The sequence below is a fragment of the Heterocephalus glaber genome, unplaced genomic scaffold (assembly GCF_053883595.1).
Source record: "Heterocephalus glaber isolate CG9 unplaced genomic scaffold, H.glaber_assembly_v1.0 deba00001463, whole genome shotgun sequence".
Taxonomy (NCBI): Eukaryota; Metazoa; Chordata; class Mammalia; order Rodentia; family Bathyergidae; genus Heterocephalus; species Heterocephalus glaber.
The window spans coordinates 6,937,462-6,962,776 of record NW_028258310.1 but is presented as its reverse complement, the minus strand read 5'-3'; the positions used below and the strand labels follow the sequence as shown (position 1 = coordinate 6,962,776).

The 25,315-nt window shown below is 35.1% G+C and overlaps 1 protein-coding gene across 1 annotated transcript in view; it reads left to right on the top strand.

The window, feature by feature from the left end:
- Positions 1–25,315, top strand: part of Fbn2 (fibrillin 2) — a 247,670-nt gene that overhangs the window by 112,851 nt on the left and 109,504 nt on the right. Inside the window, exons 8-11 of the mRNA XM_004854441.4 lie at positions 9,676–9,801; positions 17,673–17,825; positions 19,258–19,491; positions 20,358–20,495. Coding sequence (XP_004854498.2) covers positions 9,676–9,801; positions 17,673–17,825; positions 19,258–19,491; positions 20,358–20,495 — 651 coding nt within the window. The remainder of the gene's footprint in view (positions 1–9,675; positions 9,802–17,672; positions 17,826–19,257; positions 19,492–20,357; positions 20,496–25,315) is intronic.

Here is a 25,315-nt window from a genome sequence, read left to right as displayed (position 1 = left end):
TAAATATTAAAACAGAAACACTAAACCAGCTGGAAGAGAGGTTACGTAGAACTCTTGAAGCCATTGGTGTAGGAAAAGATTTTATGAACAAAACCTCAGTTGCCTATGAACTAGCACAATCAAAAAGTGGGATCTCTTCTTACTAAAAAGCTTCTGCACAGCAAGAAGAACCAGCAGCAGTGTGAAGAGACAACCCACAATGTGGGAAAAAATTTTCAGCAGCTCTCCCTCAGATGACGGTCTACTATATAGAATATATCAAGAACTTCAAAAATCAGACCTCCCAAATTTAAAGACCCAATGCAAAAATGGGCATCTGAAATGAACAGATATTTCTCAGATAAAGAAGTAGAAATAGCAAGTAAACATATGAAAAAATGTTGATCATCACTAGTCATTCGAGAGAGGCAAATGAAAACAACCCTGAAATTCCACCTCACCCCAGAAAAAAATGGCTGCTATCATGAAATCAACCAATAACAAATACTGGCAGAGCTGTGAGAAAAGAGGAACCCTGCTCCACTGCTGGTGGGAGAGTAGACTGGTGCAAGCACTGTGGAAATCAGTACGGAGAAACCTCAAAGAACTAGGACTGGAAGTCCCTTTTGACCCAGCTATTTCCCTGCTGGGTGTCTTCCCAAAAGAATGAATAAAATCATACCACAGTGATATATGTACACCCATGTTCATAGCAGCACTATTCGTGATAGCTAAAACTTGGAAACAATCCAATAGCCCAGCAACTGGAGACCGGATAAAGAAAATATGGGGTTTTTTATAAACTAGAGTATTACTCAGCCATAAAGAATAAGAAACTAGGGACATTTATAGCTAAATGGATGCACACTGAGACAGTACTCTTAAGTGAAATAAATAGAACACACATGTGTAAATACTGATTACTTTCTGTAGTGTGAGAAAGTGAAAGTCTAAATAAAGACTAAAAGGTATAATAGATAATGTGAAATAGGAAGAAAAGGTACAAAGGGGAAGGAGAAGTGGGAGGGGTAGGGGAAAAGAAGGGAATGGAATTAATATGAGAAAAAGAAAAAATGGAAACAAAGTCTTTGTAAATAGGGAGGGGTGGAGGGGTTGAAGGGAGGGCAGGGGAATCGGGAAAAAATAAGAACCAAGATGGATTATGTAAAGGTGAAAATTTCCAATGATCAATGTCATTATATTGTATACCTTTAATGTACCAATAAAATTAACTTTAAAAAAAAGAATGTCTGTTAAATACTACAGATTGCATCATACTTAATGGAGAAAAATTCAAGGCTTACCTAAGATCAGGATACACAATCTTACTATTTCTGTGAACACTATTCTGGAGTTTTTATCCAGGGCAGTTAGGTACAAAAAAAGGAAGTAAAAGGCATCCAGACTGGAAAGATGTAAAAGTATAGTAGTTTCCCGTGATCTGCATGGGATAATTTCCAAGACCCTCAGTGGAGGCCTAAAACCACATAGTGGTACTTTGGTTCATGAACTTAATTTGTTACATGATTGGGGAGGAGTTGGCCACGTTTGTGTTTGTTCGTGATTGAAAGTAAATTTTGTCGAATGCTTTTGTTTGAGAACCAAATTGTTTGCAAACAGAAATGTTTGCAAACATAGGTGCCACTGTATACATATTTTTCCCTATTATTCATACCCTTGATGGTCTACTTTATAAATTGGGCATATCAGTTAGATGTATTATCCATTTGATTTAGAACCATTATTAAATAAAATCAGAATTACTTGAACACAGAAAGAGCTAATAATATGTTGAACAATGGTTTTGATTCACATCCCAAACATGAGGCAAGATTTCATCTTGCTTCTCAGAAAGGCACACAGTTTAATACTTATAGATTATTTATGCCTTGGATTTTCCACTTAACATGTTTTAGACGGTGTTTGAGTATGGGTAACTGTTCTGCCTTGTTTCTAGATGCCCCCCCAAAACCTCATGCAAATGAGGTGGGATTATTTTGGAGGTGGCTGAGTCTAGAGCGTATGATTCATGGCACAATGCTAGGCCCGAGAGGACTCAGATTAAGTATGTCAATGCTACCTGCCCTAAGTAGTCTTAATAAGATAAAAGGACCAGGAAGACCCTGTTAAGGTCTCTTGTTGCTTTTGCTGTCTTCTGACACCATTCTGCCATGTGCTACCCTTCCTTGGAGCCAGCCAATTATGGACTGAAACCTCTACAAACTGTGAACTAAATAAACCTTTCCCCTTTAACTTTGCATGTTGGGTGTTTTGTCTCAGCAATGAGAGAAAAGTAACTAAAACAGTAACTGAAACCACAGAACCACAGATAAGAGAGGACTATTGGATCTCTTTATGCTGATGTCATGCATTTAGTGTATAAAGTATCAACTGAAGTGAATAGGTATCCACTAATATGTCGTAAGAAGTTATTAGAACCAACAAATAGGTTCAGCAAAATTATAGTTCAGGACCAGTATACAAAAATGAATTTTATTTTTATACACTAGTAATGAATGTTCTGAAATTGAAATAAGAAAAGAATTCCATTTGAATAGCATCAAAAACAGAAAATGCTTAGAAACAAATATAACAGATTTACTAAAAACTATAAAACCTTTTTGAAAGAATTTAGACTTAAATAAATGAAAAGATATTCCAAGTTTATAGGTCAGAAGACTTAATAGTGTTAAGATAGGAGTGTTCCTCAAATTGATGCAGATGCAATACAGTTCCTATCAAAATTTCTCATTTCTTTTTTGCAGAAATTGAGATTTAAAACCTGATGCTACAGCTCATATGTAAATCACATGTCATCTATGGGGCATACATAAAAAACTCTTGCAATTCATTATTTAAAAGACAAATAATTCTGTTAAATATGGACAAAAGAATTGAGTAAATACTGCTCCAAATAAGTTATAGCTAAATGGATGCATATTGAGGCCATCCTCTTAAGTGAAATAAATAGGTATTTATTTCACATGTGTAAATACCGAATAGTTTCTCTAGTGTGAGAAACTGAAAGTGTAATTAAGGATTAAAATGATTAAAACAAATAATTGATAATTTGAAATAGGAAGAAAATGTCCAAAGGGGTAGGGATGGCAGGAGGGGAAGGGGAGAGATCAGGTTACAGGCTGGAATCTGGAAAGAATCCATATACAGATTGTGTTTAGAACTATAGGAAGAGATGTAGATAGAGACTAGGCTGGAGTTCATCAGTGGGTTGGGAAGGAAGAGTCACTGAGATCAAAGGAGAGAAAGGTGTGTTTCCAGAAGAAGCACATACAACTATGTATAGTACACAGTATTCGATAGTGTGATAAATGACTGTTACTGTTTTATGTACTTATCATAACATGCTGTGCTTTTCATCCTTTAGAGCATAATTCTATTTATATAAAAGAGTTTACTGTAAAATACTGTGATTCTATGCCAGTGGTAGCCTCATGTATCTCGTGTTTAACTGTGTATTTGGATAATATCAAGGGGCCATCACAGGTGATTGACATATACCTTCTCAGTTTGCACTTAGAAGTTGGCATTCTGTGTGGTACTTTGCGATACACACGGATGAAATTGCCTAATAACATATTTTTCTTAGATTATATTTCTATCACGTGTCACATGACTATTGAAATTTAAATTTAAAAAATTTGGCCTATGTGGAGTCTAGCTAATTAAAATTTTTTTCCAGACCACTATTTGTACAATATTAGTTTTGAAAATCTTTCTAAAACAAATCACATCCTTTGATGTCTTGTTAATGCTTGAGATTTTTTTTAAATTATATGGAAAAATGTTTAAGTACTTTTCAGTTTTGCTTTTGTTGAGTTCTATGATATTTGAATATTATTATAGTTTTGTTCCCTTGCATTGCTTTTCTTTGAATAATTTTAATTTTGTATATGTGTGTTTAGTGAATGATAATAAAATTATACATTTTTAAAAAAAATTTAAAGAACTTTGCTCATTTTGGCCATATACGAAAGTGCATTCTTCCTTTTGATAAAGAGACTGGCTTTCATAAAGGTATGTGTTGGATTTACTTTTCTTCAGAAGAAGCACTTCAGAATGCAGTGCAACATGAAAATCACATAATTGATGGAGTAAAGGTCCACATTCAAGTTCAAAAACCAAAAATTTTGCAAGGGGATCAAACATCTGATGAAGAGAAAGATTTCTGAGATGATTAAACCCATTAAATAAACACAAAACAGAAAAAAAATTTAAAAGAGAAAAAAGTTACTGTAATCCAGAATGGACAATGTATCAAAAAGTGTACCTTGATTTAGTATAATTGTCATGTGTGTTCTATATGTTTTTTGGTCTGTTAGTCTGACTATTAATTTGTATGTATGTTGATCAACTTTATAAGGACTTATAAGATAAATAAATGAGTCTGATTCTGGCCAAAAAAAAAAAAAAAAAGGATAGACAAAAGACTCATAGGCTCATGAAAATGTGCTGGATGTCATTAGCCATTAATGAATACAAAACAAAGTATAATGTGATACCACTTCATATTGCAGGGGAATGGGGAAAAAAATAAGAACCAAGATACGTCATGTAAAGGTATAAGATCCCAATGATGAATGTAGCTGTGTTGTATACCTAAAATGTACCAATAAATTTAATGGAAAAAAAAAAGATGATAATGAATTGTTAGTGGGATGTAAAGAAACTGGAACCCTCATACGTTGTTATGAGAATGTAAAATATTACAGGTACTTTGAAAACAGTATGGCAATTCCTCAGTAACTTAAACAGAATTACTATATGACTCAACAATTACATGTCTATGTGTATACCTGAGAGAGATGAAAACATATATACACACTAAACTAGTACTTGAATATTCAAAGCAATTTTATTTCTAATAGACAAAAAATAGAAATAACCCAAACATCCATCAACTGATAATGAGTAGACTAGGGTATATTCATATAGTAGAATATTATTCAGCAACTACAAGGAATGAAGTTCTGATACATGACACAACATGAATGAACGTGCAAAGCATCATGCCAAATGGAAGAAACTTTTCACAAAGGACTGCACATTTTATTATTTCATTGATTTAAAATGTCATGACAGGCAAGAGTATAAAAATAGAGACAAGACTAGTGGTTGCTTCAGGCTTGCTTGGGAATAGGAAGAGTGATTGATTACAAACAGAGTGGAATTTCTTTTGTTGGGTTGAAAATGTTCTAAATTAGGTTGTAGTGATGGTTACACAACTCTAGAAACACTGTAAAAACAATTGAATTTTACCCTTTAAGTGGGTAAATTATATAGTGTTTGGATTATACCACAATGAAGCTGTTTATAAGTATACAATGAAATTCTGAATGCAGTTGACATACATCTTGCTCTCAAATCTGAAAAGGAGAAAGCAAACATTAGCTTTCCATTATAATGCAGTTTATCATATCAATATTAATATTGTGTGTTGTTTTTAGAAAAGCTTGAAATGAAATCAGGAAATATTTATTACATTTAACATTTCAGTTCCTGAGTATTCTTAATGTTAAATAATATATATCAATAAATAGAAGTCCAGTGTGTAACAAATGTTATCTATTTCTTTCTGTACCAAAAATGTTATATGGAGTAGGCTTTGGCACTGATAGAAAGAAAATATTCTAAGAATGCTTTTTAAAATGAAATTTCTTATTTTATTGGTACTAAGTTCTCTGTAACATAAGTGTTAACATGGACTGCTTTTATCTGTGACATGAACCTATTAGGATTGACAGCATCTCCGGCAGTCTTGTTAGAATTCAGTGGTATCTGAGATCACACTACTTACCAAATTATTCATTATATCCTGCTTAGCATAAGATTTACAATAAATGTAAATGTTGGTTGACAAATATGAGGTTATGTGGTTTGGCAACCAGAAATCTGTCAGATGGTTTTATTTAAATCTAATTTTCTTCAACAACAACAAAAAAAAGCCATGTTCAGATTCTTCAGATTTCCTAACACTTACCATTCATAGCCCTCTGGACAACCCCTTTTTTGCAGTGCTCTCCTTCAGCTCCATTTGTTATGCATTTCCTCTTACTTTCCTGGTCTTTCCTTCCAGTGTCCTGTGCTATCTTTTTTCTCTCTGTCTTTCCTTTGATGGATCTCATGGCTCCCTCTTCAAATTAAAGTTTTTGTTTATTTATCTTCTTTGGAAATCTAACCCACTGTTACAATGTCAGGCTCAAGCCATCTACTTGGTGATAAAATATATCTTCAGAACTTACATCTTTGCTTAGTTTCACACCCACCTTTGTAGCTGTGTAGATTAGAATGTTTGACTGTTTCTCTCAAACATTTCATTTCAGAATGTCCAAAACACAATTTAACTTCAAAATGGGTACTTCTCCTCTCTGTGCCTCATTCCTTGTTTATAGCACTGCATCCCCTACTCTTCAGTCAAGCTAATGTCTGAGATAATTTTCCAGTAATAAAGTCCTGTTGATTTCTTCTCCTGATCCTCTTTTAACATGTGTCCTCTTCCTCATAAAGCCTGACTTAAGGCTCTCAACATTTGTCATTAGATTGTCATATCATTAATCCACATTAAACACAAGATTGTCTTCCTAAAATGTTGGTTTACTTATGTAATACTCTCATTCAACTTAAATTTCTTTCTAAACAGCACCTATCTCCTTCAGAATGAAAGCCAAAGTCCTTGAGTTGACTCTCCGGGATTTGGCAGATGTTTAACTAGCTTACTGCCCATCAGTTAAAAAAAAGTGAGCCACTGGAGAAACATCTTCTCTTCCACTAGATGTCCCTGTCAACAGACTAACATACTCAGCTCCTGTGCTTTTGTCCCATCAAAGAAGGAAGCCTGAGAATAAAGTCAGAACACAGAACACAGAGGAGAGCATAGCTGAGCATATCTTAGAGGAAGTGAGCACGAGACTTTGGCTTAAACCAGTTCTGAAGTCTATGCTACTTTTGGGCTTCCAGATGTGAGAGCAATTACATTTCTGATTTATGTTGATTTGGATCAATTTTTTCTGATATTTACAGACCAAAGTTCCAAACTGATAAAAATTTTAAAAATAGTTCAAGAGGACATGGGTGGAAGCACATTAGGTGTGCAAATTATAAATGAAATTAATTATCATGGTTGAGACTTCAGCTTTTCCCATGAATAGACTTGTCACCATTGGGAACATTTGTTTTTACCTAGGTAATACTTGTGAATTAATACTTGTGAAGATACAACTTTCAAATCTGATTGGGAAATATGGTCTTGAAGATCTGGTATATAAAAGAGCTAAATGTGTGCAGCCTTTGAACATAAATGTTAATGTTAAATTTAATCTGATGTAAAAATTTGGGGTGAGACTACACAGAATGTAGCATTTTTTGATCAGTTTTTTAAAGGCACTTATCATTTTAATTATTAAAATTTGGGGGAGAGCACATCTTTTCCAAAAATAATTTAAAGCATTCTTTTATTTTTTTGGTTTTCTGAGACAAGGTTTCACTATGTAGTACAGGCTGGCCTTGAAATCACTAGGTAGCCAGGCTGGACTTGAACTTGCAGTGATCATCCTGCCTCAGTCTTCTGAGTGCTAGGATTACATGTGCACACCACCATGCCCGGCACCATTCTTATTTTTTCAGCCAAAATTCTTAAATACCTTCCTAAGCCCTTTTACATCCACTTATTTTGAAGCTAACTTTTTAAGGTTCTTATTTAATTTTAAGGAGAATTTTGAATTATTGTATATAGATATTGTACAATAAAATACTTAACAGAAGAACCAAATTTAATATCACTTTATGTGTTCTTCTGTGTCCCAGATATTTTTCCCCAGAAAAGAAAAATGTTGTACATCTTTCAATTTTGTACTCTTTTTGTTGTCCAGAAAGGCATTTAGGAATAAGGAACAGAGATGTTCCTTATTATGAAAGGAAATATCTAAAAAAATATATGTTACCGGGGCCGGGGATTTAGCTTAGTGGTTCCACCACTTGCCTTGCAAGTGCAAGGTCCCAAGTTCGATCCCTGGTACCAAAAAAAAAAAAAAAAAAATCTATATCTATATATATATATGTATATATATATACACACACACATACACACACACACATATATATATGTGTGTGTGTGTATGTATGTTACCATTTAAATGAAGGACTTTAGTTCTCCTAATTTTTAAGAATTTACATCAATCCTGGACTTCACAAGCTCCTGACGTATTGGTATAACATTATTTATGATGAGAATAAGAAGGTATATTTTGGTGTTCCATTTGCTCTATTTTGTAGTTTTCTCTTTTTTCATTTTCTCTATCTAGAGGCGACTGATCAGTTTTTGGTTCTTGTTTGGTTTTTTTCTTTTTGTTTTTGAGTGAATACAGTGCAGGAGTTTTTGTTTCATTTACTGGCTCCATGTAGAGCTGGGTAAGATGCACTGTGCCAAGATAGCAACACAGGACACAACAGGTCCTGATTTGACACACATGTTTTCATTTTGTTGGATTAAGTCCGATGGTAACTGTGTCACCACATTATATATTTATTCCTCATGTAGTCAGTTCCTGTTAGAATGCTGATCCCTTTTAAGGCATTGGTAGATCTTCAGTTGTACCTCTGTCTTCGGCAGCTGTCAAGCCTCAAATGAAGCTATTTTCTTAGAATGTCTGAATCTGGTAACACATTTTTAAAGAACATGCCAAGAAGAAATACAAGCACACAGTTCATGATACAGCTTGTAGGCCAGAGTGACCTTCAGAATAATGGGAGAAAATGAATAGACTAACAGAGGACTGCAAGAAAGGCATTGCCAACCATTTTTAAAAATTGTGGTCACTGACTGGATTTCTCTCCCAGTGGCTCATTTCCTTTTAAATGTGTTAGCAATGAGCTCGCAGTTTACTTCCTTGTAGCTTTGTTTGACTTTCCACCTCTCTCTGCTCACTGGATTAGAGCAGAAGTACATTAAAGCTTATATAAATGGCCAGCTTTTCTGCTTTAGGCAAAACTTTAAAGAAAGCAGAACTTTCATTAATGTGAAAGGAAATAGACTATTCTTAGCATGGAGTGAGGTGAATGGCTAAGTGTAGGGAGGTAGAACAAGAAACCTGGACCCTTCCAGTGCCTCCTGAGTTTTCTCTTCGCCATGTTTCTGTGTTATTTTAGATTGAAGTTATTCCCAGAATGTCAGCTATACCCATATTCAAATGTAAGTACAAAACATATCCTAAAGCCAAACAGGAAAAATAATTATTAGCCACTCTTCATTGGTTCAAATAATTATAGAGTGAAAATTAGCTATAAATTTTCAAATGTAATCTTCTGTGTTTTAAGATGTAATTGTGTATGTGTTTTTTGAAGGGCTTCAATAGGATAATTCCCTAGTTGGTGTAGAATGGAAACTAAAACATTGACATCTTTACTTATTTCCAATTTAAATTGCATTGTGGGGGGGGGGATATAGAGTTTTGCTTTAGTTGGCTTTGTTTTACTACCATGGGAGTTTGCTTTCATCTCAGTTCCCATAGATAATCTGTGAGAAATTCTTCAGGGCCTGAAACAAGAGTATCTTTAGGGTTACATGATCTGACCTAATCAACCATGAGTGCTCTCATACTCTTTTTTTGTTTTGTTTTGTTTTAAATCTCTTTATTTCACGAAGACTTTCCTCAATTATCTTTTCCTTCTCCCCTTGATTAGACATCGATGAGTGCAGCGTCATTCCTGGGATATGTGAAACGGGTGAATGTTCCAACACCGTGGGAAGCTATTTTTGTGTTTGTCCACGTGGATACGTAACCTCAACAGATGGTTCTCGGTGCATTGGTAAGCTTCTTACTTGAAGGCACAATACACTGTTCCTTTTTAATAACAGAACAGCTCAAGCAGGTATGAAGATGGCAACAATTATGAAAAACCATTGGGAAAATAGCTGAAAGTTGTTTAAAGTAAATGGTACCACTCTTAACGGACTCACAGACCAGGTACTGTTTCCAAAGACTTCAGCTTCAGAAGCCATCTGGGTTTGTTTTATGTTGTCAAAACCATTTGGGGGATAAAGAAAGACTTCCTCAAAACATTGTTCATGCCCAGTATTACAGACACAAAAGCATGAGAAAGATTTTTTAAATCTGCTTTGGAAGACAGAATGTAGTAATTAAAGTTTCTTTTGTTGGTATGAATCATGAATATAGTCAACATGGTATTTACTTAGAGCTTATTTATTCTAGTAAAAAGTAGATATTACAAAAAAATAAATTGGCACCTCTAATTTTGTCTTTTAAACATATTCAAAAGCCAATTAAATTTGTTTAGAAAGATGAAACCATGCTTCTCAGTCATAGTATAGGTCATCATCCATCACTGATCAGGCCCTAGACTTCCCTCTTGCTCTGAACACAGATTATGAAATGTCCTTTGATACATGATCATGGCACAGTGAGCCACCCTCTAATTTGTCTTCTTGAGTATTAAGCTTAGTCAATTTCAATTTTAAGCTGCCAAAGCTAAAAGAGAGGAAAAAATATGTACAATTCTCTTTAGGGTCACTAAAGATTCACATAGTACAAGGATTAGAGAAATGTATTCACTACCCAAACAATGGGCCTACTAGGTCCACTAGATGGTCTACTCCACTAATAAATGGATTAAGGCCTAAATGCCATTGGTAACATGCAGTGTTGTACTGGGCACGATGCCAGCTCTGGCCATCCATGAGAATATGAGAGAGGTAAGTTGTGCCTTCAGGGAATTATTGCCATCATACATAATACTGAAAGAGTAGTAATGGTAGTAACAGAAGAAACAATGATGGTAGTAGTAGTAAAAATTACAGCTGTCATTATTGAAACACGTAACACTTGTAAGGCTAGACACCTCCATTATCTCCAAGCTATGAAGCCTCATGTAAGCTACTGCTCTCTGCTTCAGTTTCATTAGTAAATTTTATTCAATAAAATATTCTATATTAGCATCATTATTATTATAGTATTGTCATTAGGAAAAGAAAGAGAAAAAGGAAAAAACATCTGCACTTGACTTAGCATTTAGTAAGATTGTCTTTCTTCAGTACAGAATCTTTGTTTTACTGCAAAATTATGATAAACTCCTTTTGTCTCTTGACTCTTTATAGATCTTCACCTGGAAATTCAAACTCCCTTTGAATCTGGGTACACCTGTATTCAGGACTCATCTCTAACACCTTTGACCTCACATTCATGTCTCATTCCTACACATCCACCACACTGCCCTGCCTTTATCCATAATATCCTCTCTGCCTAAAGCATCTTGATTTCCATCTTCCTTGCTCATTAAAACCCAATTAATTCTTTCAGTCTCAAACTAGTCATCACTGTTTTATAGCCATTCTAACCTAATACACATTTTCTTATTAGGCAGAAATAACAGCCTTTTCTTTTTTTTTTTTTTTAGGGGGGGTAGTCCTGGGACTTTGCGCTTGTGAGACAGGCACGGGCGCCACTGAGCCAAACCCCTAGCCCCCTTTCATTATATTTTTTACTACCCTCATGTCAGGGTTCATTGCATTGTCACAAGTCCTTGTGCTTTCCTCACTAGTCAGACTGGGAGGTCCATGGTTCCTGGGTCATTCAGCTTATGTTATGTTTTACATAAATTTTGTGCTCAGGAAATCTTTTCTGAATGAATAGGAAAACCAACAGATGAATGAATTAGATCATGCTGGATTCAAGAACTTCATGTTCTTGAACTTCGTGTTGGTTAACAACTGCTTTGTATCATCTGGCACCCTGTTGGACCGGATGTTGCGGCACTGAGTTATGATCCTGGATGCTCAGAAGGCAAGAGCGGCTTGAGCTCCAGAAAGTGAGTCCTGAGCAAACCAGAAGTGTCTTCCATTTCATTGTCAACATCTATCCCAAGGATAGAGCAGAGCTTCCAAAGCAGAGAGAATGACTCTCAGAAATTTGAAAGCCCATGTTAAAATTAAGTAAGCAGCTTGAAAATTTTTTAGAATAACTATGTTGCATTTGGAATAAGTATGTGTTTTTCATATGAAAGGAAAATCTCACATTTAAATATGTAAGAGTTCTTTGACTTTGATTTGTAAAAATCTGAGTATATTTTCTTAGATAAAATTTAGTTATGATTGAATTGTATGTCACAGATATTTCCATGTGACATTTTTGTAACTATGTACTATACATGTTAATGGCAATGAACTGGATGTATTCAGAGCATTTTTTAGTGTGAAACTGTATGTCTTCTATTGAACACAAATACTCTGACTCTACACCACATTATAAAGCATTTATAATTTGTTTTTTTCTTTCATGTGTAGAAAAACTTTCACATGGCAGGAGAGTTTAACTGAGTATTTTAATTTTAAAATAGGGCAGTATTCTCATTTCTCATTTCATTGTGTGCTAAATACAAAAGACAAAGTCCTGGTGTTGGTTTTTTTTTTTTTTTTTTGGTACCAGGGATCAAACTTGCGACCTTGCGCTTGCGAGACAGGTAGCAGAACCACTGAGCTAAATCCCTGGCCCTTCCTGGTATAATTTTATCTAGTGTGTTATCAAGTGTTTCCAAGAAAGAGCTATTTTTTAAAGGATAAAATACTAACATGTGGCATTTCTAAAAGGAGTGGAAGCATAACTAATAATCTTTTCCTTAAAAGCATGTTAATAGCATTACTTGATGAGCATTAAGTCATTTTGAAATTCACTGTCCTTGGCATCATGAATACCTATTTTCCACATTGAAACATAGGCACAGAGAAGGGCTGGCAGCAGGGATTAAGTAAATAACAAATGAACACGCAACAGTGAGCAACTCTGTAAGAAGGACGATGTGTCTGCTGTAAGTGACAGCAGGGTCCCTGAGGAGGAGGACCCCAAAAGGCCAGTCAGCAACAAGTTCAGAAAACAAGAAGAGGCATTCAGAGATTCTTACAGTAACATTGTCACAATAACCTCATGCTTTTCTGTGAGCTTTACGAAAGTTTCTGTTCACAGCAAGGATGTGATCAGGACCACAGGTGCTGCACCTGTCTGAGTGGGCTCAGGGGATGGTGAGGAGAGTTGTCTGGGAAAGAGACCTGAATAAGAGTGAGGTTGGAAGTGAGGAAGGTGGTTTGAGATTAAGATTCATCACTGAGGTTATTAATGCCCATGCTGAAAAGCTCCAGGTTGATCCTGAAGGCTATGAAAACCCATCTAGATTTTTGAGCAGGACAGAGATGACAATCAGTGGGCCAGGGTATGTTTTCGGAGGTGGGATGAGAGGGCAAATTTTTAAAAGTAGAAAGAGGCCATACAACAACATAGTATGATGGCCAGGATATGCTATTTAAAACTGAAGTAAAGAATTGTTTATGTAGTATGTGCTCGGTGTAACACTGGGTGATGATCACATGTGAGAGTGTGTATTTGCAGCAGAGCACTTGAGCAAGGACGCCAGATTCCTAAATATGTTTGACTAAAAGCTGAAGAAGAAGACAAGGTAAAACAGTGTACTAACCAGTTTTAGTTTTAACTGGAATTGGGTAAAGGGCTAGTGGTGAACCTGAGATACTTGTTTTAATTAAGAAAATGTTTTGCATCCAGTTATTGTTGAATAATGGAGACATAAAGCTTACAGGAAAGTATTTTAGGCGTAGTAAGAATCTGCAGAACCAATCAAGGGGAACTCAGACTGCAGCCAGACCGTCAGAGATGCAGGTGCAGGCATCCAGTGTCACCGAGACAATAGCTGCCATTTATCGAGCACCTACCCTCACCAGTGTTCCAACCTGGGCTAACCGCCTCTGTGTTTTCTGGCTGAACCCTTATTTTTTAATGAGCAAAGGAGACATATTTACTTCAGGATACAATCCCCAACTGTTACCAAGGTTTCATCACATTGTGTAATTAACCATTAGCTCTCTTAAATTCAGTGTGGACTAAATATCAAGCCATGAAACACACTCTGATAAGTGAACCATTATTTTATATTTTAATATAAATATTTGAATATAAATGAATATAATTTTATATAATATACTTTTATATTTTAATATAAATGAACAAAGATTTATATTTTAATCAGAGGAAATGATTTGCTTCCTCTTTTTCCAGGTGGCTGTAAATAAGATTCTTGGAAACCTTGTTCAGGAAATGGACTGAAGGTGAAGGGAGATAATTAGAGGAATGGAGTTGTTTTCTTTACATATAATGTATCAGCATGACAATTAAACATACACCAAGTGTTAGAATGATTTTTTATGGTGTTTGGTCTGCCTCTGGATGCTCTTGGACCACATTTTTTTAAATCAGGCGTCCTTTTTTAATTGCAAATATTCTTCCACATGATAATGGTTTTTCTTTTTTTTTCATTGTTTATTGGTACATTTTAGGTATACAATATGATGACATTCATCATTGGGAATTTGTACCTTTTTACATGATATATCGGCTCTTATTTTTTTCCCCATTTCCTTGCCCTCCCGTCAACCCCTCCACCCCTCTCTATTTACAAAACTTTGTGTTTTTTCTTTTTCTCATATTTATTCCTTTCCCTTCTAAGGACTGTGACATTTCAGACACATAAAGGAAAGAATGGTAACTGTACTATACTGGTTTGCTGTGAAATACATATGCCTATTTGGGAACCTAAACTATGAGACTCTATACTCTTCTGTATCTCATCCCTTGAGTCAAAAATACTCTGAGGATATTTGAGCTTGAACTTTATGAGGAAGTTTCTTATTATGTAATGGTGTGTGGAAACTGGACTTTTTATCTTCTATGTTCTGTGCCCAGTGAAACTATCAGAGTTGAAATACGGTGTCTGTAGAGTTTAACAGAAGCCTAAAGGTGAAACCTAATGAATGCATACTTACCTCCCAAGAGTTCCATTTTCACCTCTTTTTGGGAGCTCCATCTTATTTTATTTTATTGCCAGCTGGGTGATATCTTTCTATATATTTTTTATATATTTTTTGTATTTTTTTATCTAGGATATTTTGATTGAGAGGGACATTCAGCACAGCTAATCCACTATTCTGCTAGAAACATAAAGTGTATTATTTTATTGTTATCCCCCACCAACACTGTTCTATGAAGAATAAGAATTAAATATAGTTACAAAATCAAACAGTTGATGATATTTGGATGGAAAACTAGGTTTCTTGACTCAGGGCTCTGGTTTTTTATTTTCTTCAAATCTTATGCTACAACCTCCTCCTCTCAGAATCCTTAAAGAGACAAATACTTCCTGCTTTGTGTACTGGTTGTGTTCCTTAACATTTGTGATTACTGATAAAAATACAAGTGTTTGTTATCTTAATTTACACCCTGTTCTTGAGGAGTGTAACAATCAAGTAAATCTAGGAATGTGATACTTTGGGTTTATAGAATTAATATTTTAAAGTTTATCTCCCTGGATCACTATTAGAAACTTAAATCAAACTGCAATTTTTCCCACTGAAAAACAATGCAAGCCCAAAGCTGCAGTTTTTTAAATGTCTTCAGTGAATTTATGCATGCCTGGATCAAAGTCAGTGCTTTGCCATTGAGCATGCTGTGTTTCTTTTGAGAAATGGGAAGTTGCATCCTATTGTTCGGAGGAGTATCCTAAAGCCAGTTTATTTTATTTCATGCCAACTTGGATGTGACATGAGACATACTATGGGTCATTAAAGGAAATTGTGTATTTATGTTAAAATCTGGATTTAGTGCTAAAATATTTTACTTTATCTATTATGGAATTATTTGTAATTATGATTTCATCTGCGGTATGAAGCTCCTGAATGTTGTAATACACCTTCTTGTGACCTTTGGGAAAATGTCATTGAAAGCATTTTAATAAAGTTTGAATAACATATACTGAACTAGGCTCACAATTTTTAATTGGTTGAAATAAAGGCAATTTCAGTTATAAGTCTCAAAGTTTACAGATGATTCCAATATTTTGACCCTATGCAATTTTTCATTTTAAATAGTCTTTTGTAATTATCACAACTAGTCCTCCAACCTTTCCTTGACTTTCTGATCCATTCACAACCCAGTGAGTAGAGAAACCTCTATTTTAATCATATTTGATTAGGTTGCTTCCTCATCCCAGATTCTGCAGGATGTTGTAAACTCCTCACCATACCATTGCTGACAAACTGAGTGTTTGTCCCAGTTACTTTTTTCATTGCTGAGACAAAATACCTGACACCCCAAATTAAGAGAAGAAAGGTTTATTTGGCTCACAATAGAGATTTCAGTGTATAGTTGGCTGGCTCCAAGGCAGGGTGGCATGGCAGAGAGGGCTGGCAGAGGAGAGACAGTTCACAGTAAGCAGAAAGCAGCAAAACAGTGAAGTAGCAAGCAGCAAGCTACCAGCAGCTGTCTCTTATATTTTATGCTGGCTTCCTCACACCCTTAATCCTAGCATTGCACCATCAATCAATCCCAGCATCACATCCTTGATCCCAGCAGCACACACCTTAGATCTAGCCACTTCTGAAAACCCCCACCTATGACCACATCAGTCTTTGGGGTGACGTCTAGACACAAGCTATAACAGTATTACTCCTGAGTTCTCACCCTGCTTTACCCTCTCATCAGCACTGGACCTTCATTACTCTAGTTCTTGAGAGCATCTCATGTAGCTTCATGGCTTAGCCTTGCATACATACACTGACAGCTCACAGAGAGGCATCTTCATCCTGACTGTTCCTTTGGGTTTCAGGCTCATTTATTCTACATCCCACATATAACATATTTTAAAGAGGAATGTTGTCTTGTGTCCTCAGTTTCTCATCTAGTCATCATCACTTGAGATTTTCAAGTCACAAATTTAGGAAGTTCTCAAGACTTTCTTTCTCTTATACCCTGAATCCAAGCAAGTTCCCAGTGGCTGTCCCTTCAGGGGGCCTGCCACCTACTCACTTCAGCACCTTCAAGACTGCCACCCTCATCCGAACTATAATCATCTTTCACCTGAATGTCAGCATTGTCCTCTTCATGGGTTTCCTGCTCATTGAAGTCAAGTCTCACAGCCAAGAGATCTTAAAAAGGTCAACCACTGTTTTGCAATCAAAAACATTCAAAATGTTTCATAACATTCCATTAAAATTCAAAATCCCTTCTCTAATGCCCTACAGGGCTACAGGACACCCTTCATTATCTCTCTGAGCTCATATCCTTCCACTCTTTTTTGCATGCTCTTCTGTAGTCATATTGGCCCCTGGTTCTTCACATGCATCAAGCATATCCTCTTTCTCTTTGAGCTTCTCCATGGCTCATGCCCTCACTTTAGTCAAGTATCTGCTCAAATGTTACTGTTTCAAACTTCTTCTGATTAACCTTTCTAATTTAGCACCTGTATCTCAGATGTTACTGAAAAACATCCCGAAAATATCAATGGCATATAGCAGAGTACACTTGCTGGGAACTGGAGTTAGGGTGTTGCTTTCCTTCAGACACAGATCTGCCTGAGCTTAGCTTCTCTCTGCAGTGTGCCCTCATGTCTGCTCCACGTCTTACATTTTTGTATTCCTGCAGTGCAACATGGAATAAGTGCTCGAGGAATGTTTATTGAATAAATGTATAGAAATTGAGGCAAATGGATGTAATAGAGAATAAGCAAAATAATTCACTTTACCTACACTCTTCTATTGAATGAGATGATTGTTATAAGAACCTGAAGTAATTCTGCAATGTATCTTATTGCACTTTTTGTATGTTCAGATCAGAGAACAGGCACATGTTTCTCAGGCCTGGTGAATGGTCGCTGTGCACAAGAGCTCCCAGGCAGAATGACGAAAGTGCAGTGCTGCTGTGAGCCTGGTCGCTGCTGGGGTGTGGGAACCATTCCCGAGGCCTGTCCCGTCAGGGGTTCTGGTGAGTGAGTCTCCTCAGGATAGGCATTGTTTGGAAATCAGTAGCAGTGAGGTGCTTTGCTCTTCCTCTTGAAGTCAAATCATATTTGTATTTCCATTAGTATCCTCAATAAGCTAAGTGTTTTTATGGGGAAAAAGATGGCATGGATTTTTACTTGGGAACATCTTGATAATTCCCAATTAGTAACAGAGACAAACTTCAGAAAACTGATTGATTTATTTCTGAGCAAGTATTTAAAAGATTATATTATACTTCAATTCAAATTTTAATCTTCCTGATTCTTCACTCTAGACCTTTAATATCTTCAAATGACAAAGGTCTACATTCATAGTATATTTCAGGAACACTGTCAGCTTATCGTGTCCGATCCTTGAAGATATTTTCTTTCCTTTCTCCTGACTTTGAAGATTAACACTTGTCCTTCATTTTGCTATATTAACTGGGTCGATGTTGGAAAATTACTTTAGAATGAATGAGAAGTAATTCCTTTTGTTAAATGTAACACAAATAGTAAAGTACAATTAATGCTAATCACATAAAAGTATAATGATATATTCTCTTTTTCATATTGAATTATAAAATCATTAAAAGTAATTAACACATTTTTTATTCTTTTAAAATCTCTAAGGTATAAAACACCAAAATGAATTAGTTAAAAATATGAAACAAAGTTAATATGTAGTAAATAATTTTGGAATCTTCTAGTTCCACTAGTAATATGATTAATGATTTTTATTTCTTCTGATAAAGTGCTTGAATTCTATGAATAGTTAAGGAAATAAGTCAGTTGCTATATTCTTGCTTGTCTTCACTCAAATTTTGATACTTGTAAAATCAAAGAGAGAGTATTAAAACTTACCAGATATCGTCTACTATTAAAATCCACATTAGTAAGAAAAACATTATTTTGGAGCCATGTTAAAACACATCCCTGAAAGAAAAGAGACAGGGAGATGTGTACATGTGATACTGATGAAGATTCAAGTTAAATGAAAAATAGAACACATTAGTAAAGCTTTTATTTTCACCTGTTCAAGTAAATATTTGCATTCATACTTACATCTGAAATTTTATATTTTACCTAGTGGTATAAATTAAAATTTACATATAAATGATTCTTTGTCTATTCAACTCAGTCAAAAGGATGTGGCATACAGGTTTTAAATATTTTATGAAACACCTATACCTTTCCCCTGCTATGCCAGCACTGAAAACATTTATCAGTATAATCATGTGAGGAAAGGATCTAGCTCAGTGGTAAAGCACTTGCCTAAGATGTGTGAGGCCCAGGGTTCAATCCCCAGCACAGCAAAAAAAGATAACAACCTGCTTGATTGTGTAGAATTGGTAAATAAAATGATCTATTAATCGATTGCTTTTATTATGCTGAAAGACATTCATTTGTGTTTAATGAAATTTTCATTTCTTCTAGAGGAATATCGCAGACTTTGCATGGAGGGACTTCCAATGGGAGGGATTCCAGGGAGTGCTGGTTCCAGACCTGGAGGCACTGGGGGGAATGGCTTTGTCCCAAATGGCAATGGCAATGGCTATGGCCCAGGAGGGACAGGCTTCCTCCCCATCCCTGGAGGCAACGGCTTTTCTCCTGGTGTTGGGGGAGCTGGTGTGGGAGCCGGGGGACAGGGACCCATCATCACTGGACTAAGTAAGTGGTCACATTTCCTGTAAATTCCTTTTTGTGTATGTGCTTCAAGTGATATTATTGTAAGATCTAATATATATTTTTATTTTGTAAAGGTGGGTATGTATACTTGTGTGTGTGTGTGAGAGAGAGAGAGAGAGAGGACACCTAATTCAAAGTCTGGGCTCTTCGAAAATATAAATGAGAGCCTGGTAATACTTTGATCCAGATGCCACCACGAAAAAGGATGTTTTGGGTTTCATTGTATTTTGCTTGGCCTGTTGCAGATATCCTATTCATGCACTCCTTGAAATATTTTCCAAAACCATTTCTCAACTGAGATAAACCAAATGCTGTTCTGGGCCTAAATATTGTAATGCACATATCTTTTCCTTACCTTTTTGTTAAATTGCTTAAGAAATAGAACAGTAAGCTTCAGGCCAGAATTGGCATTCATGTTCTTGAAATTTAAGTTCCTTCTTTTTAAAGCACTGCTCTTGTTAATACTATTTAATGATGCCCCACGGTGTTATGTTTATCTTTTTTGGCATATTGCCCATATTCTACATCAAAATATTCAGCAGAGTTACAAAAAAAGAAATGGAAAGCACTCAAATGCATAGTAGAACTTTCCTGAAATTTTAAAAAGACCTCATTATGGGCAAAGTTTCCAGATGTGTAACTTAAATGCAAATGCAAGTTACAACCATGTGTCTCAAGAATTTGCTTTTATATCTCCCAAATTAAAATTTAATAAAATATAGAATAATGTGGGCTTCTGATATATACTTGACTAATTTACAATCAAATATTGTTTTTAAAAGTCAACTTGAAGGAAGGCAGAATATGTTGTAAGGATTAAATATTACCTGTGTTTCCCTTTCTTGCAGCTATTCTGAACCAGACAATAGATATCTGTAAGCACCATGCTAACCTTTGTTTAAATGGACGCTGCACACCCACTGTTTCTAGCTACCGGTGTGAATGCAACATGGGTTATAAGCAGGATGCCAATGGAGACTGTATAGGTAAGTTTGTGATTCGTTAATCCTTCTTACTTTTTTAAATGGCTGCCAGATCATGGGAACATTTTGGAACAAATATGATTTTTTAAATATTTTTGAAGTAAAGCTCCCAAGTTGTCTCTTCTATGTGCATACTATTCTATGTATCTCCCCCACCTTTAAACTGCATGCTGAGCTAAGTAAGTCCCTTCAAGAATTTCCTATCCTTTCAGGTCCCAAATGTGATTTCTCTCTCTGACTTTCCCTTTCAGCATTCTTAAAGTTTTTTTTTTATTCATTAAGTTTATTGGTACATTTTAAGTATATAATACACCGTTTAGGTATATAATATGATGTTCATCATTGGGAATTTGTACCTTTACATGATATATCTTGGATCTTATTTTTTTCCCCCATTCCCCTGCCCTCCCTTCAACTCCTCCACCCCTCCCTATTTACAAAGACTTTGTTTCCTTTTTTTCCTTTTCTCATATTTATTCCTTTCCCTTCTTTTCTTTCCCCTACGCCTCCCACTTCCTGAACCTTTTCTTCCTATTTCATATTATCTATTATACATTTTGACCCTTATTTACACTTTCAGTTTCTCAAACCAGAGAAACTATTCAGTATTTACACATGTATGTCGTATTTATTTCACTTAAGAGTACAGCCTCAATGTGCATTCATTTAGCTATAAATGTCTCTAGTTTCTCATTCTTTATGGCTGAGTAGTACTCCATTTTATTTTTTTAAAAAACACACACACATCTTCTTTATCCAGTCTTCAATTGATGGGCAATTGGGCTGTTTCCAAGTTTTAGCCATTACAAGCTGTGCCGCTATGAACATGGATGCACATATATCGCTGCAGTATGATTCTTTTAATTCTTTTGGGAAGATACCCAGCAGGGGAATAGCTGGCTTAAATGGGACTTGTAGTCTTAGTTTTTTGAGGTATCTGTATTCTGATTTCCACAGTGGTTGCACCAGTCTGAACTCCCACCAGCAGCGGAGCAGGGTTCCTCTTTCCCCACAGCCCCGCCAGCATTTGTTATTGGTTGATTTCATGATGGCAGCCATTCTTTCTGGAGTGAGGTGTAATCTCAGTGTTGTTTTCATTTGCATCTCTAGAATGACCAGTGTTGTAAATTAAAATCAAAGGAATATACATAACAGTGAATATAAATTGAAAATAAAATCCATTCTTCAAAGATAACAAGACAACAGTGGATTACAAAATTTGATACTTAGATATTTTAGTCTTAGACCCATTCACATTCTTAAAATTCATTAGTTATATCTGTCAATAACTAACTTATTAGAAATCAAAGATGAAAATTTTAAAACATTTATCCATTTAAAAATAACAATGACACATTCATTGCATGTTAACACAAGTAACATTTTTATGAAAAACTTTATTTTCTAAAATAAAAGAATTGAACTGAATGACATTATTTTCAATTTTTGCAAATCTATTTAATGTCTGCCTTCATAGAAGCCAGCTGGATTCTGTCTCACATCTGTATCTGCCTTTAACCTATTCTGATACATTGTTTTGGTTGAAAACTATAACCATCTTCAAACACATATATACTTGTGAAGGAAAGCGAATATTTTGTAGACTTTTCAGATAATTTTGGATATTCTTTCAAATATGAATATCTTCAGTTTATTTTTCTCCTTAATTCTCTGTTTAGAACTTCCAATAAAATACTAAATAGAGGCAGTGGGATTGGATATCTTTGTCTTGTTTCTGATCTAAGGAAGAAAACATTCATTACCATTAAGTATAATATTAGATGCATTTCTTGAACATGATCTTTTTTCCTGTTTCTAGTCTATTGATATTTTTTTCTGGCATTAATGTTGGATTTTGTCAAAACTTTTATCTATTTCTACTGAGATAAGCATTGGGATTGTTTTTTTAGTTTGTTAACATGGTTAATTGCTTGCATTGTTGGGATATGTTCTCTTGATTATGATTTTTTTTCCTTTTATATGTTGTTGGATTTGATTAGCTAAAAAAAAAACTAGAAATTTTACACCTATGTTCATGAAGGATGACAGTGTTCTTCACTTACGTGTTTGTCTGGGTTTGCTATCCTAGTAACACTGGCCTCATAAAATAAGTTAGAAATTGTGCTCATCATTTCAAATGTCTTGAGTTTGTGCAGAATTGGTATTATTTCTGCCTTAAATGCTTGATAGAATGTATCATTGAAGCCATCTACACATGAAGATATATCTGTGAGGAGATTTTAGCTACAAATTCAGTTTCCTAATAGATACAGAGCTACTCGGGTTGTTTCTTCTCAGTTGAGCTTCAGAGTTTTATTTCTTTAAAAGAATGTGTCCATTTCCTCTTCTAAGTTGTTGAATTTATTATCAAAAGTTGATCCTAACATCTCCTTACTTTTCTTAAGGAATTTTAATTGATATTACCTTTGATATTGGTAATTTACGTATTTTCCTTTTTAATTTTCTGGATCAGCCTAGTTAAAGGTTTAACAGCTGATGTCAAATAAGCTATAGTTCTCAATAGTATGATTTTCAGTTCTTTTTCTATTTTCTATTTCATTGGTTTACACTCTGAGTCTTACCATTTTCTGTCTTATATTTGTAATTTTTGTCTTATATTTGTAATTTTTTCTTTTTGCTTGTTTGTTTTGTTTCTTAATTGAAACCAAGGTCATTACTTTGAGACTTTTTCCCCAATATTGGCTTTTAGGGCTATACATTTTCACATAAGTCATTCTATAACTTCATCCTACAAACTTTGATAAGTTGTCTTCCTTTTTGTTCATTTTTGAATACTTTTCAACTTCCTTTTTTATTATTTTGAAACACAGTTATTAGGATATTTGTAACTTGGTTTCCAAATATTTGGGATTTTCCAGAGATCTTTCTGTTGCAAATTTTGTTATTTAATCTTCTGTTGTTAAAGAACATAATTTGTATTAGTTGAATTATTATTTCTTAGGTAGTAAGACTTGCTTTATGCCCAGATATGACCTATATTGTCACACATTTCATTTTATATTATTGTATTATTGATTTCAAGTCCACATATCTTTTCTTATTCATGACTAATCTGCCATTAGTGCCATCAAATGTATTATTTCATCTCTAGAAGTTCAGTTGTGATCTTTCTTATATATCTATATCTAGTTCTATATCTTTAATCTTTATCTAGGATTTAAATGTATAAATTTCAATTATAACACTTGTTTCATGTCTTTCTTTTCTAATTATATCATCTGTGTCAGATGTGGAATGGTTTATAGTTGTTTGACTTCTCTCCCTGACATAGATCTTTATTCCTGCTTCTTTGCATGGTTGTTAATCTTTAATTGGACACTATTATGAATTTTCCTTTGCTGAACATTTGGTATCTTTGTAGTCCTATCAATATTCTTGAGCTTTATTCTGGGATACATTATGTTACTTAGAAATAGTTTGATCCTGGGCTGGGGATTTAGCTCAATGGTTTCTCCACCTGTCTCACAAGCACAAGGTCCTGAATTCCATCCCTGATACCAAAAAAAAAAAAAAAAAAAAAGGAAAAGTTTGATCCTTTCTAGTCTTGAATTCAAGATTTTTAGGTGGGACTACAGCAATGTTTAGTCCACTGTCCACTGTTCTCTGCTACTGAGACATGGTCCTTCTGTGCTCTGACCTGAGCACCACATGAGGTCTTACAGCTGGCTGTATGGAAAAGACACTACTTCTTGCCCTGTGCAGGGGACAGGCACTCTTATGTTTTTGCATGATTCTTACTTTGGCTTTTGGTTGCTTCTTCACATGCAAGTGCTTATCCATGTTTTACTAAACACTAGGGGAGGACTCCATGGCATTCTCAGAGTTCTTTTTTATGCAGCTCTCCCTCTTTAGTACTGTTTCATAAACAATAGTGATTTGTATTTGGACTCAGCTCTTTTCCTGATGCTCTAGGAAATCAGTGCATTCTGCCTGGGTTTCTTCTTCCTGCACCATGTCTGGAAACTCTGTCCAACCCACAGCTGAAATAGTAACTGCTATGTTTGTTCCCATCTCTTAAACCTCTATGCTCTTTGTTACCCAATACCGAGTTTCTTTAAAACCATAACTTCATATATGTTATCGTTTTTTGTATTTTAAGGAAGAAGAGTAAATCCATCTTGGTCATAAGCATAAATTCTTCCTATTTTTTCAGTGTAAAGATTTCAACAATGAAAAACATGGGGAAAAAAGGCCAGTAAGGCAGTTTTCATAAGTTCAGGCAGGAAACTATCATGATTATGTAGGATTGCAGAACAACAGAATAAGTCTACAAATATTTAAGGGGCTATACTACAAATATTTAATGAGAACTGATGATATTAATCACGGGCAGTTAGAGAGTAGGAGACTAGAATGATTCCCCAAGTTTCTAGCTGAGCAAATTGGATATATGATGGTGTCATTGTCATGTGGAAGTGTATGAAAATTGGAAAAAAATAGTTCATGAGTTATTCTGGACATGTTGAGCTTTAGTGTCTAGTTATAGATACTATATAATTTAGTGTCTCATTACAGAGGTTTAATACCTACAGAAGTATTCATACCTCAGGATTTTGGGGTTAATGACATTTAGAACAGTGAGGAGGGAATAGTGTCATGCAGGCTGAACAATAGGAAAAGTGAAAAGGTATCAGTAGTACTGTAGCTGGAATCCTGTAGAAGAGCAACAGTTAAGGCGTATAAAGAGAACTTATAATACTATTGGAGAGATAGCAAAATAATCTAGAAAGGGTTATAAGGGTTATATCGCTAAATCTTATTGGTACATTTTCAAAAGAAATGACAGATATTAAATGCACCAG